At 43.1% G+C, this 12,981-nt stretch overlaps 2 protein-coding genes across 2 annotated transcripts in view; one reads left to right on the plus strand and one right to left on the minus strand.

Annotated features, from left to right (window-relative positions):
• The window catches only part of LOC139757421 (uncharacterized), a 53,233-nt gene that overhangs the window by 15,922 nt on the left and 24,330 nt on the right, over positions 1-12,981 (minus strand). The gene's annotated exons all lie outside the window — the stretch shown is intronic.
• Positions 3,526-11,345, plus strand: LOC139757458 (dual specificity protein phosphatase 4-like). The gene is made up of 5 exons (XM_071677986.1): positions 3,526-3,788; positions 4,870-4,978; positions 6,918-7,096; positions 7,966-8,131; positions 9,341-11,345. The coding sequence occupies exons 1-5, from the start codon at positions 3,526-3,528 to the stop codon at positions 9,575-9,577; spliced, it is 954 nt and encodes a 317-aa protein (XP_071534087.1). The 3' UTR covers positions 9,578-11,345.

Genomic DNA, 12,981 nt, shown 5'->3' on the forward strand with positions numbered 1-12,981 from the left:
ATGGGAAAGACATGGAGAAGGGAAAGAAGTCCAAAGCTTAGCGGTGAAGGGGGGAAAAGGTCAGGTGACAGATGCTAGGAAAGACATGGAGAAGGTAAAAAGTTCCTAAACTTTGCAATGCAAGGAACGAAACAGACATGACAACGGCTCATCCCTTAGTTACCAAGAGCCTACACGGCAACCAAAGCGACACCTCACAAGCATTCCACAAAAACGCCAAGTGCTCTAACCAACACGAAAGAGAAATGAATCAAAACCGTGATATAAAATGTGGGACAACTGTTACAGAGGCTCACGCAAACACATCCCCCCTTACAGGTCTGTGTGCAGGTGGGGACACGGTGGGACGGCTGCGTGCCTCTGCAAGAAGTGGACTTCGACAGCAAGACTAACCCTGGGAACCTCTTGACAAGGTCCTTCTCACACTCGTGTCCAAACCTCCCCGGGTGGACCTCCACCACCAAAACCTCTGTGAGTATCTCACACAATAACAACATCAAGTCTCGATCCAATAGACAAAGGGTCAAATGCTTTCTCCACCACCCTCAGAGATTATCAAAATTCAATTCAAGACATTCTCATCTACCCCTTCGTCAGACCTTATGTTTACGACTTCCAGAGAATGATTGTAGGTCGTTCCATGGTTCAAAGGGTTCAAAGATCGGGTTCGAAAGCAGGCTTTGGATGACCCCTGTAGTACAAGTCTAATTAATCAAGACATTCAGATGTCTGCCTTCACTTGGCGGGGTCAGGAGCAGATGAACAATGACTCCAGTTCCACACATCCCATTTCCTATGTGTCATGTACAACCCAAAGATCATACCATGATTTACCTCTGACCACCTCCACACGCCCTGGATCAATTTATAGGTATCACGTCGTCGCCCCCCATATACCACATCTATGAAATTAATTTTCACCCTTGCACTCTACTCACACTCCTCCACTCTCCTTCCACATGCTCTTTAATGCACACCCAGGACCTGAAAACACTCCATTTTCTTCAGGTCTTCCATATCCAAACTTAAACTCAAACTCTTTTTTCTCATCTCCCTTGTGCATTTCATTACCTAACCAATATTCATGTTTACTCTCAGCTTTCTTCTTTCACACACTCTACCACACTCTGGCGCTGGCTTGTGCCGTCTGCCACCACAGCAGCGTCATCTGCAAACAGCAACAGATTCACCAATCAAGCCCCAACCTAACCCCCACCCCAGCATATTGTAGACCTAACACTCAATCAAAGACCCACTTTTCCTCCTCCTTCCTCCCCTTAACCACCTCATCCACAAACAGATCAAACAACCATGGTGACATCACGCATCAACACAGACCCACCTTTGCCAGGAACCGCCTACCCTCTTTCTCGAACTCACACACGAACACGGACCCACCTACGACAGGAACCACCCATCCTCTCCCTCGTAGACATGCCTTTGAATCTCCCGTTTGTGATAAGAACGATAAGAATGCCTCATGCTTATCACAATCATCAAGGCAACGGTGATTTACTCAATGTTTCCTTCGCTCTCCTGCTGTGGTCTGCGTTGGTCAGACGGGGAGAAAGACATCAGCCGTGGGACCTCTCGCCCAGAACACCAGCCGGAGCGCCAGGCCCTCCCTCCACTCGACCAGCCCAGTCTTCCCTCTCTCCTGGAGCGCCAACTTATGGTACGTCCTCTTGTGTATTCACGTCTCTGTAGGGCCTCCCATGAGCTCATACTTCTGTGTTTCTCCGTGTATCCATGAAGGCGGGCGCGCCCTTGAGCTTATACTTCTGTGTTTCTCCGTGTATCCATGAAGGCGCGAGGCGCCCTTCCTTCCTTCTCCAGCCAGCTAATTCATCGCCTCCTTTGACAACGCATTGATAACCATCTCGCTTGCTAGGTAGGTAGCACCTCTTCGCTGACCTATCCCAAGACCTACCTGAAGGAGAGAGAGCCTTGGTAACCTTATCCTCTCACTTCACCAGCCCTGTGGACGACGATCGCCAAGGGCTTGTCCATCCCTGTGACCCGGGTCTCGTGGCCTCGACAGCGAGGGACATGGACGTGCCCCTGGAAGTGCTCATGTCCAGGAGGGACTCACGCAAGATGCAAGACCTCACGCTACTGCCGAAGGCCAAAGCCAACGTCTTCCTGAAGGTGGGTGTTCAGACGAGAGCAAAGCTACACTGAACTTCCAGTTTTTTTCTCTCTGTTTCTCATTTTGAAGGTTCCAAACACAAAGTTCCACATCGAAGCCGAGCCTCAAAAGCAATATGAAATATGACTAAAATATGACTAAAGAATGACGAAGTAATGATCGAGGAGGTAAAAATTGATCTGGTTGTTTTGGATGAAGTGGAAAACCTGCCTTTTGACAATGGGTCTCCCTCCGTCAGGTACCATCTACCTCCAGCTCTGCCTCTTCTGCGTCGTCAAGCCCTTTGACCAAGAGCCCCGTCACCCTCAGGGCCTTCCCGGGGGCGGCTTCCACCCCTCTCCAGCACCAGGGAACCTCAACCAACACCGAAAAAGAGGCAAGTCCCTCCCCAAACTTACACTTACTCGAGCCGCTGATCCAATTGCCTTGATCACAGTAATTTCTACATTTCATCACACAATCATTCTCTTCGTCCCAGGAAAGACCTATATATATATATATATATATATATATATATATATATATATATATATATATATATATATATATATATAAAGATCACCAACGGGAGGAAATGGTTTAAAACTCTGAGGATCACCGAGTTAACTTGGATTGAACTAAATACTTCTTTACCAGCGATAGACACACGCAATCACTTCCTACGACCAGTTCAAAGCGATGGTGTTCACATGTGCACAATCAGACCCCATCATCGCTTATCACCCTCCAGTAACCCATAAAGTCTAAATTTTAAGCTATTCTTTAGCCATTGTCGCACTTCGGGCTGTACCAATGACTCTTCAAGTCTCCACAATTCTTGGTAAAATCTATGTTTCTATTCGTCTTTCTCTCAACCCCCATTACAAAGACCTTCAACCCCCATTACAAAGGCCTTCAACCCCTATTACAAAGGCCTTCAACCCCCATTACAAAGGCCTTCAACCCCCATTATAAAGGCCTTCAACCCCCATTATAAAGGCCTTCAACCCTCATTACAAAGGCCTTCAACCCAAATTACAAAGGCCTTCAACCCTCATTACAAAGGCCTTCAACCCCCATTACAAAGGCCTTCAACCCCCATTACAAAGGCCTTCAACCCAAATTACAAAGGCCTTCAACCCCATTATAAAGGCCTTCAACCCCCATTACAAAGGCCTTCAACCCCATTACAAAGGCCTTCAACCCAAATTACAAAGGCCTTCAACCCCATTATAAAGGCCTTCAACCACCATTACAAAGGCCTTCAACCCCCATCATTTAAATTTGCTTCCTGGGCCACCGTAATTCGTGACCTATTGAACACATCTTAGCAGTAAAGAGATAATGGTTTGTATATGATATTAATCATCTCCTTTTGTACCCCTCTGGCCAACACGATGAGGCAGACTGGAGGTGGTGACGACGACGAAGCCAACGGCCAACACCGGACGCTGCTTCACACATCCGAACGCGGTCACTCCTCCTGGAGAGATGAAGGTGACGTCACCAATGACGGCATCACCACCCTTGATGACGCAGGGAGTGACGACACCGCCCCTGCTGGCGACGTCGGCCAATCAGGGCAGCACTGGAAGGGCTGTAGCCCTAAATCCAGGGACAAGACGACTGTTAACACACAAGGGCGTCATTATCCCTTAAGGTAAGGTCTTGCCTGTAGTAAACTGCCTCTCACCACCTGCTTAAACTGCTGACGACCTGTTTAGAACGTGATACTACGACCCAAATGAACTGTTCCAACTATCTCTTCTAAACTACCAATGGGTCATGCTCCCTAACGACGCACCAGGTTAAAATGGGATACCCAGAACCCGCACTTCACTATGTCTTAACTACCACTCCAACTAAACTGCCTCGTTAGACTCGTAATGCACTGTTTCAATCTCAATACCTAGACACGAAACTCATAAATTGTAGGTTTCCTGTCACTCCCATTCCTAAAGCAATAACATGTGAGTTACATGTGAGTTACCAGTGAGTTACAAGTGAGTTACATGTGAGTTACGTGTGAGTTACATGTGAGTTACGTGAGAGTTACGTGTGAGTTACCAGTGAGTTACAAGTGAGTTACATGTGAGTTACATGTGAGTTACGTGAGAGTTACAAGTGAGTTAAGTGTGAGTTACATGTGAGTTACATGTGAGTTACGTGTGAGTTACAAGTGAATTACGTGTGAGTTACATGTGAGTTACGTGTGAGTTACATGTGAGTTACATGTGAGTTACATGTGTGTTACATGTGAGTTACGTGTGTGAGTTACGTGTGAGTTACATGTGTGAGTTACATGTGAGTTACGTGTGAGTTACATATGTGAGTTACATGTGAGTTACATGTGAGTTACATGTGTGAATTACATGTGAGTTACATGTGTGAATTACATGTGAGTTACATGTGAGTTACGTGTGAGTTACATGTGTGAATTACATGTGAGTTGCATGTGAGTTACGTGAGTTACATGTGAGTTACATGTGAGTTACGTTTGAGTTACGTTTGAGTTACGTGTGTTACATATGAGTTACACGTGAGTTACATGTGTGTTACATGTGAGTTACGTGTGAGTTACGTGTGAGTTAAGTGTGAGTTACATGTGAGTTACATGTGAGTTACGTGTTAGTTACATGTGAGTTACGTGTGAGTTACATGTGTGAGTTACATGTGAGTTACATATGAGTTACGTGTGTGAGTTACCGTCTATGTAATAGGTGGTGGTTGGTCACTCACAGGCTGGCTGGGTCGCAGGAGGGCCAGCCCCTCCCACGGGGGCCCCCGACGCCCATCAGCAAGCCCTTACGTCAGAGGGGCCCTGTGTACTCCGACGCCAACGTATCTTACGTAAGTATCGTAACTACACACACACACACATACACACACACACACGTACATACACACACACACACACTTCGTAATATATTACTACACACTCAGTGGACTAGGCTTGCTCCCTGGGCGCTGCAATCAGGCACTCTTAAGGACGGTAACCACTGGGCGGAAGGCTTAAATTGACCTCTGTCGCATTATAACCGAGTTTCGCAAGGAATAACGTAAGATATTATCAGTTCATTTCTTTTTTTTTTTAATTTTCGAAAAGAAGGAACAGAGAAGGGGGCCAGGTGAGGATATTCCCTCAAAGGTCCAGTCCTCTGTTCTTAACGCTACCTTGCTAACGCGGGAAATGGCGAATAGTTTGAAAAAAAATTATCAATTATTATCTCAGGCTAAAAGAACGTATGATGGGGTTATTTAAGGGATTTTGACCTAAAGGAACGATATTGCCTTAATTCAAATGATAGAGTTATTTAAGGGATTTTACCTAAAGGAACGATATTGCCTTAATTTAAATGATAGGGTTATTTAAGGGATTTTTACCTAAAGGAACGATATTGACTTATTTAAATGATGGGGTTATTTAATGGAATTTGACCTAAAGGAACGATATTACCTTATTTAGATGATAGGGTTATTTAAGGGATTTTGACCTAAAGGAACGATATTGCCTTTTTTTAAATGATAGGGTTATTTAAGGGATTTTGACCTAAAGGAACGATATTGACTTATTTAAAGATAGGGTTATTTAAGGGAATTTGACCTAAAGGAACGATATTGCCTTATTTAGATGATAGGGTTATTTAAGGGATTTTGACCTAAAGGAACGATATTGCCTTTTTTAAATGATAGGGTTATTTAAGGGATTTTGACCTAAAGGAACGATATTGCCTTAATCTAAATGATAGGGTTATTTAAGGGAATTTGACCTAAAGGAACGATATTGACTTATTTAAATGATGGGGTTATTTAAGGGAATTTGACCTAAAGGAACGATATTGCCTTAATTTAAATGATGGGGTTATTTAAGGGATTTTACCTAAAGGAACGATATTGCCTTATTTTAAATGATGGGGTTATTTAAGGGATTTTGACCTGAAGGAACGATATTGCCTTAATTTAAATGATAGGGTTATTTAAGGGATTTTTACCTAAAGGAACGATATTGACTTATTTAAATGATAGGGTTATTTAAGGGAATTTGACCTAAAGGCACGAAATGCCTCAGTATATAAGGTCAATGACCTTTCAGTGGTCAACTGACCTCAGGCCATGACCCATGGGAGAAATGACCTTTGACCCTGACCATGAAAAATTACATTTCATACTAATGGAGAATAATATGACCTTTGACCTCCCGGAGTGTGAAATGTCCTCTTTGACCCCGATGGACAAATGACCTTTTTTGACCCCGACGGAGAGATGACCTTTGACCCCGATTGAGATATATGACCTTTGACCCCGACGGAGATATGACCTTTGACCCCGACGGAGATATGACCTTTGACCCCGACGAAGATATGACCTTTGACCCCGACGGAGATATGACCTTTGACCCCGACGGAGATATGACCTTTGACCCCGACAGCGATACGACCTTTGACCCCAATGGAGGGATAACCCATGACCCCCCTTATAACCATGACCTCCGACGACCTTTGACCCCGACGAAGAGATACGACCCCAGACCCCGACGAAGATATATGACCTTTGACCCCGACAGATATGACCTCTGACCCCCAACGGAGGGATAACCCATGACCCCCTCACCCCCTTTATAACCATGACCTCCCACCCCTTTGGATGACCTATGACCCCAGAGAGCGATAACCTCTGACCCCCCTCTGAGAGAGAGAGAGAGAGAGAGAGAGAGAGAGAGAGAGAGAGAGAGAGAGAGAGAGAGAGAGGTAGAACAGAATGAAGTGACCAGAAACTCCCCACATTTCAGGTCATGAGTGACCTGTACGTGGGTAACCTCCGCGCGGCCTACTGTGACCCCGTACTGTGCAGGTTGAACATCCAGTGTGTGGTTGACCTGTCCAACCTGCTGCCTTCACAAGTCCCCCCCACACACAGGTCCATGTGTCCCTGTCCCTGCGACCTTACGACGGTCCACCACAGGTCCAGGTAAGCTGGAGGAGGACCTGGGGACCTGTAACAGGTCTAGGTAAGCTGGGGGAGGACCTGTAACAGGTCCAGGTAAGCTGGGGAGGACCTGTAACAGGTCTAGGTAAGCTGGGGGAGGACCTGTAACAGGTCCAGGTAAGGAGGGGAGACCTGGGAGATCTGTAACAGGTCTAGGTAAGCTGGGGAGGGAGACCTGGGGACCTGTAACAGGTCTAGGTAAGCTGGGGAGGGGTGGAGGGGGCCCTGAAACAGGTCTAGGTAAGCTGGTGGAGGGGGAGGACCTGGGAGACCTGTAACAGGTCCAGGTAAAGTGGGGGGAGAGACCTGGGGACCTGGCCACAGGTCCAGGTAAAGTGGGGGGAGAGACCTGGGGACCTGGCCACAGGTCCAGGTAAAGTGGGGGAGACCTGGGGACCTGGCCACAGATCCAGGTAAGCTGGGGGAGACCTGGGGACCTGGCCACAGGTCCTGGGGGGGAGAGAGACCTGGGGACCTGGCCACTCTCCCTCTCTCTCTATATCACAGACTGTCTCTCTCTCTCTGTACCACAGACTGTACCTCTCTCTCTCTCTCTCTCTCTCTCTCTCTCTCTCTCTCTCTCTCTCTCTCTGTACCACAGACTGTACCTCTCTCTCTCTCTGTACCACAGACTGTACCTCTCTCTCTGTACCACAGACTGTACCTCTCTCTCCCTCTGTACCACAGACTGTCTCTCTCTCTCTGTACCACAGACTGTACCTCTCTCTCTCTCTGTACCACAGACTGTACCTCTCTCTCTGTACCACAGACTGTACCTCTCTCTCTGTACCACAGACTGTACCTCTCTCTCTGTACCACAGACTGTACCTCTCTCTCTCTCTGTACCACAGACTGTGCATCAACATCCCGGACTCTGAGGACACAGACCTGACGCAGTTCATGACGGAGGTGAACCGGTTCCTCGAGGGCGCCCGTCGCAGCGCCAGGGGCGTCTTGGTCCACAGTTACCACGGCAGGAGCCGCGCCCCAGCGGTCATCATACAGTATCTCATGACTGTAATTCCCTTTATCTTTATAATTTGAATGTAATTCACGAAAACCCAGTGGTAACTGGAGTATCATGGATTACAGCAGTTCCTATTAAATTTTTCACTTATATATGTGCCTTAAAGTAATCTAAAAGTAATACTGAAAATAATGTCTTAAAGGAATCCAAAAGTAATGCTTCAGTAAAATATAAATGCCTTAAAGTAATCCAGAAGTGATGCTTCAGTATAATATAAATGCCTTAAAGTAATCCAAAAGTAATGCTTCAGTATAATATAAATGCCTTAAAGTAATCCAAAAGTGATGCTTCAGTAAAATATAAATGCCCTAAAGTAATCCAAAAGTGATGCTTCAGTATAATATAAATGCCCTAAAGTAATCCAAAAGTAATGCTTCAGTAAAATATAAATGCCTTAAAGTAATCTAAAAGTAATGCTTCAGTAAAATATAAATGCCTTGAAGTAATCCAAAAGTGATGCTTCAGTAAAATATAAATGCCTTAAAGTAATCTAAAAGTAATGCTTCAGTATAATATAAATGCCTTAAAGTAATCCAAAAGTGATGCTTCAGTAAAATATAAATGCCCTAAAGTAATCCAAAAGTGATGCTTCAGTATAATATAAATGCCCTAAAGTAATCCAAAAGTAATGCTTCAGTAAAATATAAATGCCTTAAAGTAATCTAAAAGTAATGCTTCAGTAAAATATAAATGCCTTGAAGTAATCCAAAAGTGATGCTTCAGTAAAATATAAATGCCTTAAAGTAATCTAAAAGTAATGCTTCAGTAAAATATAAATGCCTTGAAGTAATCCAAAAGTGATGCTTCAATAAAATATAAATGCCTTAAAGTAATCCAAAAGTAATTCTAACATAAAACATAAAATACCGAAAAGTAATTCAACAGTAATGCTCAATAAAATATAAATGCCATAAAGTAATCCAAAAATAATGCTAAAATGAAAAATAAATGTCTTAAAGTAATCCAAAAGTCAAGTTAAATAAAATATAAATGTTATGTGATGTTCATAATACTGCTGAACATACCCTACATGTTCTGCAATGTTCACAATAACGCTGAACATACCCTACATGTTCTGCAATGTTCACAATAACGCTGAACATACCCTACATGGTCTGCAATGTTCACAATAACGCTGAACATACCCTACATGGTCTGCAATGTTCACATAACTAACACATGAACCATATGGTCCGCAGGTTCACTCTATGCGACTGAAGAAGGCCTTCTCCCTGGTACAGACGGCACACGGGCCACTGGCCATTAATAAGGGTTTCCTAAAGACACTACAGCAGCTGGAAGACCACCTCTGGCCAGGAGAGACCCCCCTCACACGTCGCCCAGGGGGGCGACGCTCTCCTCAAAGTCCCAAAGACAAAGACCACCTGGAACGGAGGACAGGACGGGCTAACAAGACAAAGACCGCCTGGAACTGATGACTGAACGGGTTAACAAGACAAAGACCACCTGGAACTGATGACTGAACGGGTTAACAAGACAAAGACCACCTGGAACTGATGACAGTATGAGTTAACAAGACAAAGACCACCTGGAACTGATGACAGTATGAGTTAACAAGACAAAGACCACCTGGAACTGATGACAACGGGTTAACAAGACAAAGACCACCTGGAACTGATGACAGTATGAGTTAACAAGACAAAGACCACCTGGAACTGATGACAGTATGAGTTAACAAGACAAAGACCACCTGGAACTGATGATAGTATGAGTTAACAAGACAAAGACCACCTGGAACTGATGACAGTATGAGTTAACAAGACAAAGACCACCTGGAACTGATGACAACGAGTTAACGAGACAAAGACCACCTGGAACTGATGATAAACAGACCCCAGAAGAGAAGACCATCTCATGATCCGAAGTTCCAGCAGCAAGAACGCCTGGAAATCATAATAGCCACAGATCTTCAACGCCAGGAGTTCTTAGCACTCCCGGAAGGCGCCCAAAGACCAAAGAACCCCTAAAAACCTTGAGCATAATGGCCTAAAACCCCATCACAAACCCCCACCCTAAAAAAAAAAAACCACACCAGCATCCCCATTAACAACAAAATTAGCTGGAAGGGCGATAACAAGTTGTTAGTGGAGGTGTTCTGTTGTTGTACACTGGCTCACAACGCCGGCCATCTTCCCGGCAACAGACGGAGTTCTGCGAACCTCAGTTTCCAAGGTCATTCCTAAGGTAAACAAAGCTTGGAAGACGAACTGGTGGATGGTTAGAAGTTTCAAAATCCTCACCAGGTGAAACTTGAGTTCTTAAAGTTTCTCATTGTCCTTGAAACACAGCTGAAATAAGCTTGTCACACTGTATTAACACAGGTGAAACTTGAGTTCTTAAAGTTTCTCAATGTTCTTGAAACACAGCTGAAATAAGCTTGTCACACTGTATTAACACAGGTGAAACTTGAGTTCTTGAAGTTTCTCATTGTCCTTGAAACAGAGCTGAAATAAGCTTGTCACACTGTATTAACACAGGTGAAACTTGAGTTCTTAAAGTTTCTCATTGTCCTTGAAACACAGCTGAAATAAGCTTGTCACACTGTATTAACACAGGTGAAGCTTGAGTTTCAATCGCTTCTCACTGTTCTTGAAACAGAGCTGAAATAAGCTTGTCACACTGTATTAACACAGGTGAAACTTGAGTTCTTAAAGTTTCTCAATGTTCTTGAAACACAGCTGAAATAAGCTTGTCACACTGTATTAACACAGGTGAAACTTGAGTTCTTAAAGTTTCTCAATGTTCTTGAAACAGAGCTGAAATAAGCTTGTCACACTGTATTATAATGCTCACTGACTTGAAACAGAGCTGAAATAAGCTTTTCACACTGTATTAACACAGGTGAAACTTGAGTTCTTAAAGTTTCTCATTGTTCTTGAAACAGAGCTGAAATAAGCTTGTCACACTGTATTAACACAGGTGAAGCTTGAGTTTCAATCGCTTCTCATTGTCCTTGAAACAGAGCTGGAATAAGCTTGTCACACTGTATTAACACAGGTGAAGCTTGAGTTTCAATCGCTTCTCACTGTTCTTGAAACAGAGCTGAAATAAGCTTGTCACACTGTATTAGGTGAAACTTGCCTCATGAAACATGCTTCATAGACAATGTATATTTACCTCGCCTCAAAATGTACTGAAAACTCAAAATGTAAGAATAAAATAAAGTTACTAATTTATCTCACATGAGGAATAGATAAATGCATTATTAAGACACCTTAAAAACCTAATTATTAAATGACTTTGAATAAATAGTCACATTTCTACCTGGTTTTCAAAACAAACACCATTTTCATATATTTTGGACTCATGTAAGACAATCTTCTGTAAGCAATAGAAATAATTACTTTCCAAAAGAAAGGACAGCGAAAAAATTAAGGTGAACATTTTCCTTTTTAATACTCAATTGTCTGGCCCTGACGCTACCTAAGTAAGATAGGAAACGGCGAACGGGTATGAAAGAATGGATTATATATGGAATCTGGGTTTATCCTTAGACATTAAGTCTCAGGGAAGAAAGATATATATAAGCAATTAATTATAGAAAAAAGACGTTTTTCCCGTACCCAAAAAAATCACCTATTTTTTTTTTTAATAAAAACAAATTTACATTCCTCCGTTTTCTCATCCGTGAAATGTGAACAGAAAACGAGAGCTTGCATTCCCGCGCTGGACAGACATAGTGAGGTGGTGATACAGAAAGTGGGCTGACTGTTCCATTGTCTATAGAAAGCGATTATATTTTCCACGACCAAAGTGCCTATGAACACACACTTTCATAGAACATACAAACCTCCAATATATATATATATATATATATATATATATATATATATATATATATATTCTTTTTTTTTTTGCTTTGTCGCGCGTTTGCGAGGTAGCGCAAGGAAACAGACGAAAGAAATGGCCCAACCCACCCCCATACACATGTATATACATACGTCCACACACGCAAATATACATACCTACACAGCTTTCCATGGTTTACCCCAGACGCTTCACATGCCCTGATTCAATCCACTGACAGCACGTCAACCCCGGTATACCACATCGATCCAATTTACTCTATTCCTTGCCCTCCTTTCACCCTCCTGCATGTTCAGGCCCCGATCGCACAAAATCTTTTTCACTCCATCTTTCCACCTCCAATTTGGTCTCCCACTTCTCCTCGTTCCCTCCACCTCCGACATATATATCCTCTTGGTCAATCTTTCCTCACTCATTCTCTCCATGTGCCCAAACCATTTCAAAAAATATATATATATATATATATATATATATATATATATATATATATATATATATATATATATATATATATATATATATCGATTATACACACCTCCAACAGCTAGGATCGAACCCGGAACCCCTGCGTGGCTATAATCCACGGGGGAAATGAAACACAATAAGTTCCCAAGTGCACTTTCGTGTCATGATCACATCATCAGGGGAGATACAAGGAGGAAATAAAACAGTCATTTATATGGATTTCCAGTACCCTGTCCACCTCGTCAAAAACCGTTTCAACCAGAAAAACAAAGAAAATAAATAATTTTTGGAAGATACTAAGTGTATTTTGATTATCAAATTTTTATGAGGTAAATTAATAAGTTCACTTAACACGGACTGAGGCCACGCAAATTGCTGTTAATTACTGCAGATATGAGGAAGAACAGATAAGAAAAAAAAGATAGTTAATTGGGAGATAGATAGATATATAAAATCATTGGAAAACGTAAGAGGGTATACAACAAGCAAGAAAGATACAGAGAGAGAGACAAAAAAAGAGTCGATTGAAAAATTAATGAAGAACAGT

Source organism: Panulirus ornatus, chromosome 26 (assembly GCF_036320965.1).
Source record: "Panulirus ornatus isolate Po-2019 chromosome 26, ASM3632096v1, whole genome shotgun sequence".
Lineage (NCBI taxonomy): Eukaryota > Metazoa > Arthropoda > Malacostraca > Decapoda > Palinuridae > Panulirus > Panulirus ornatus.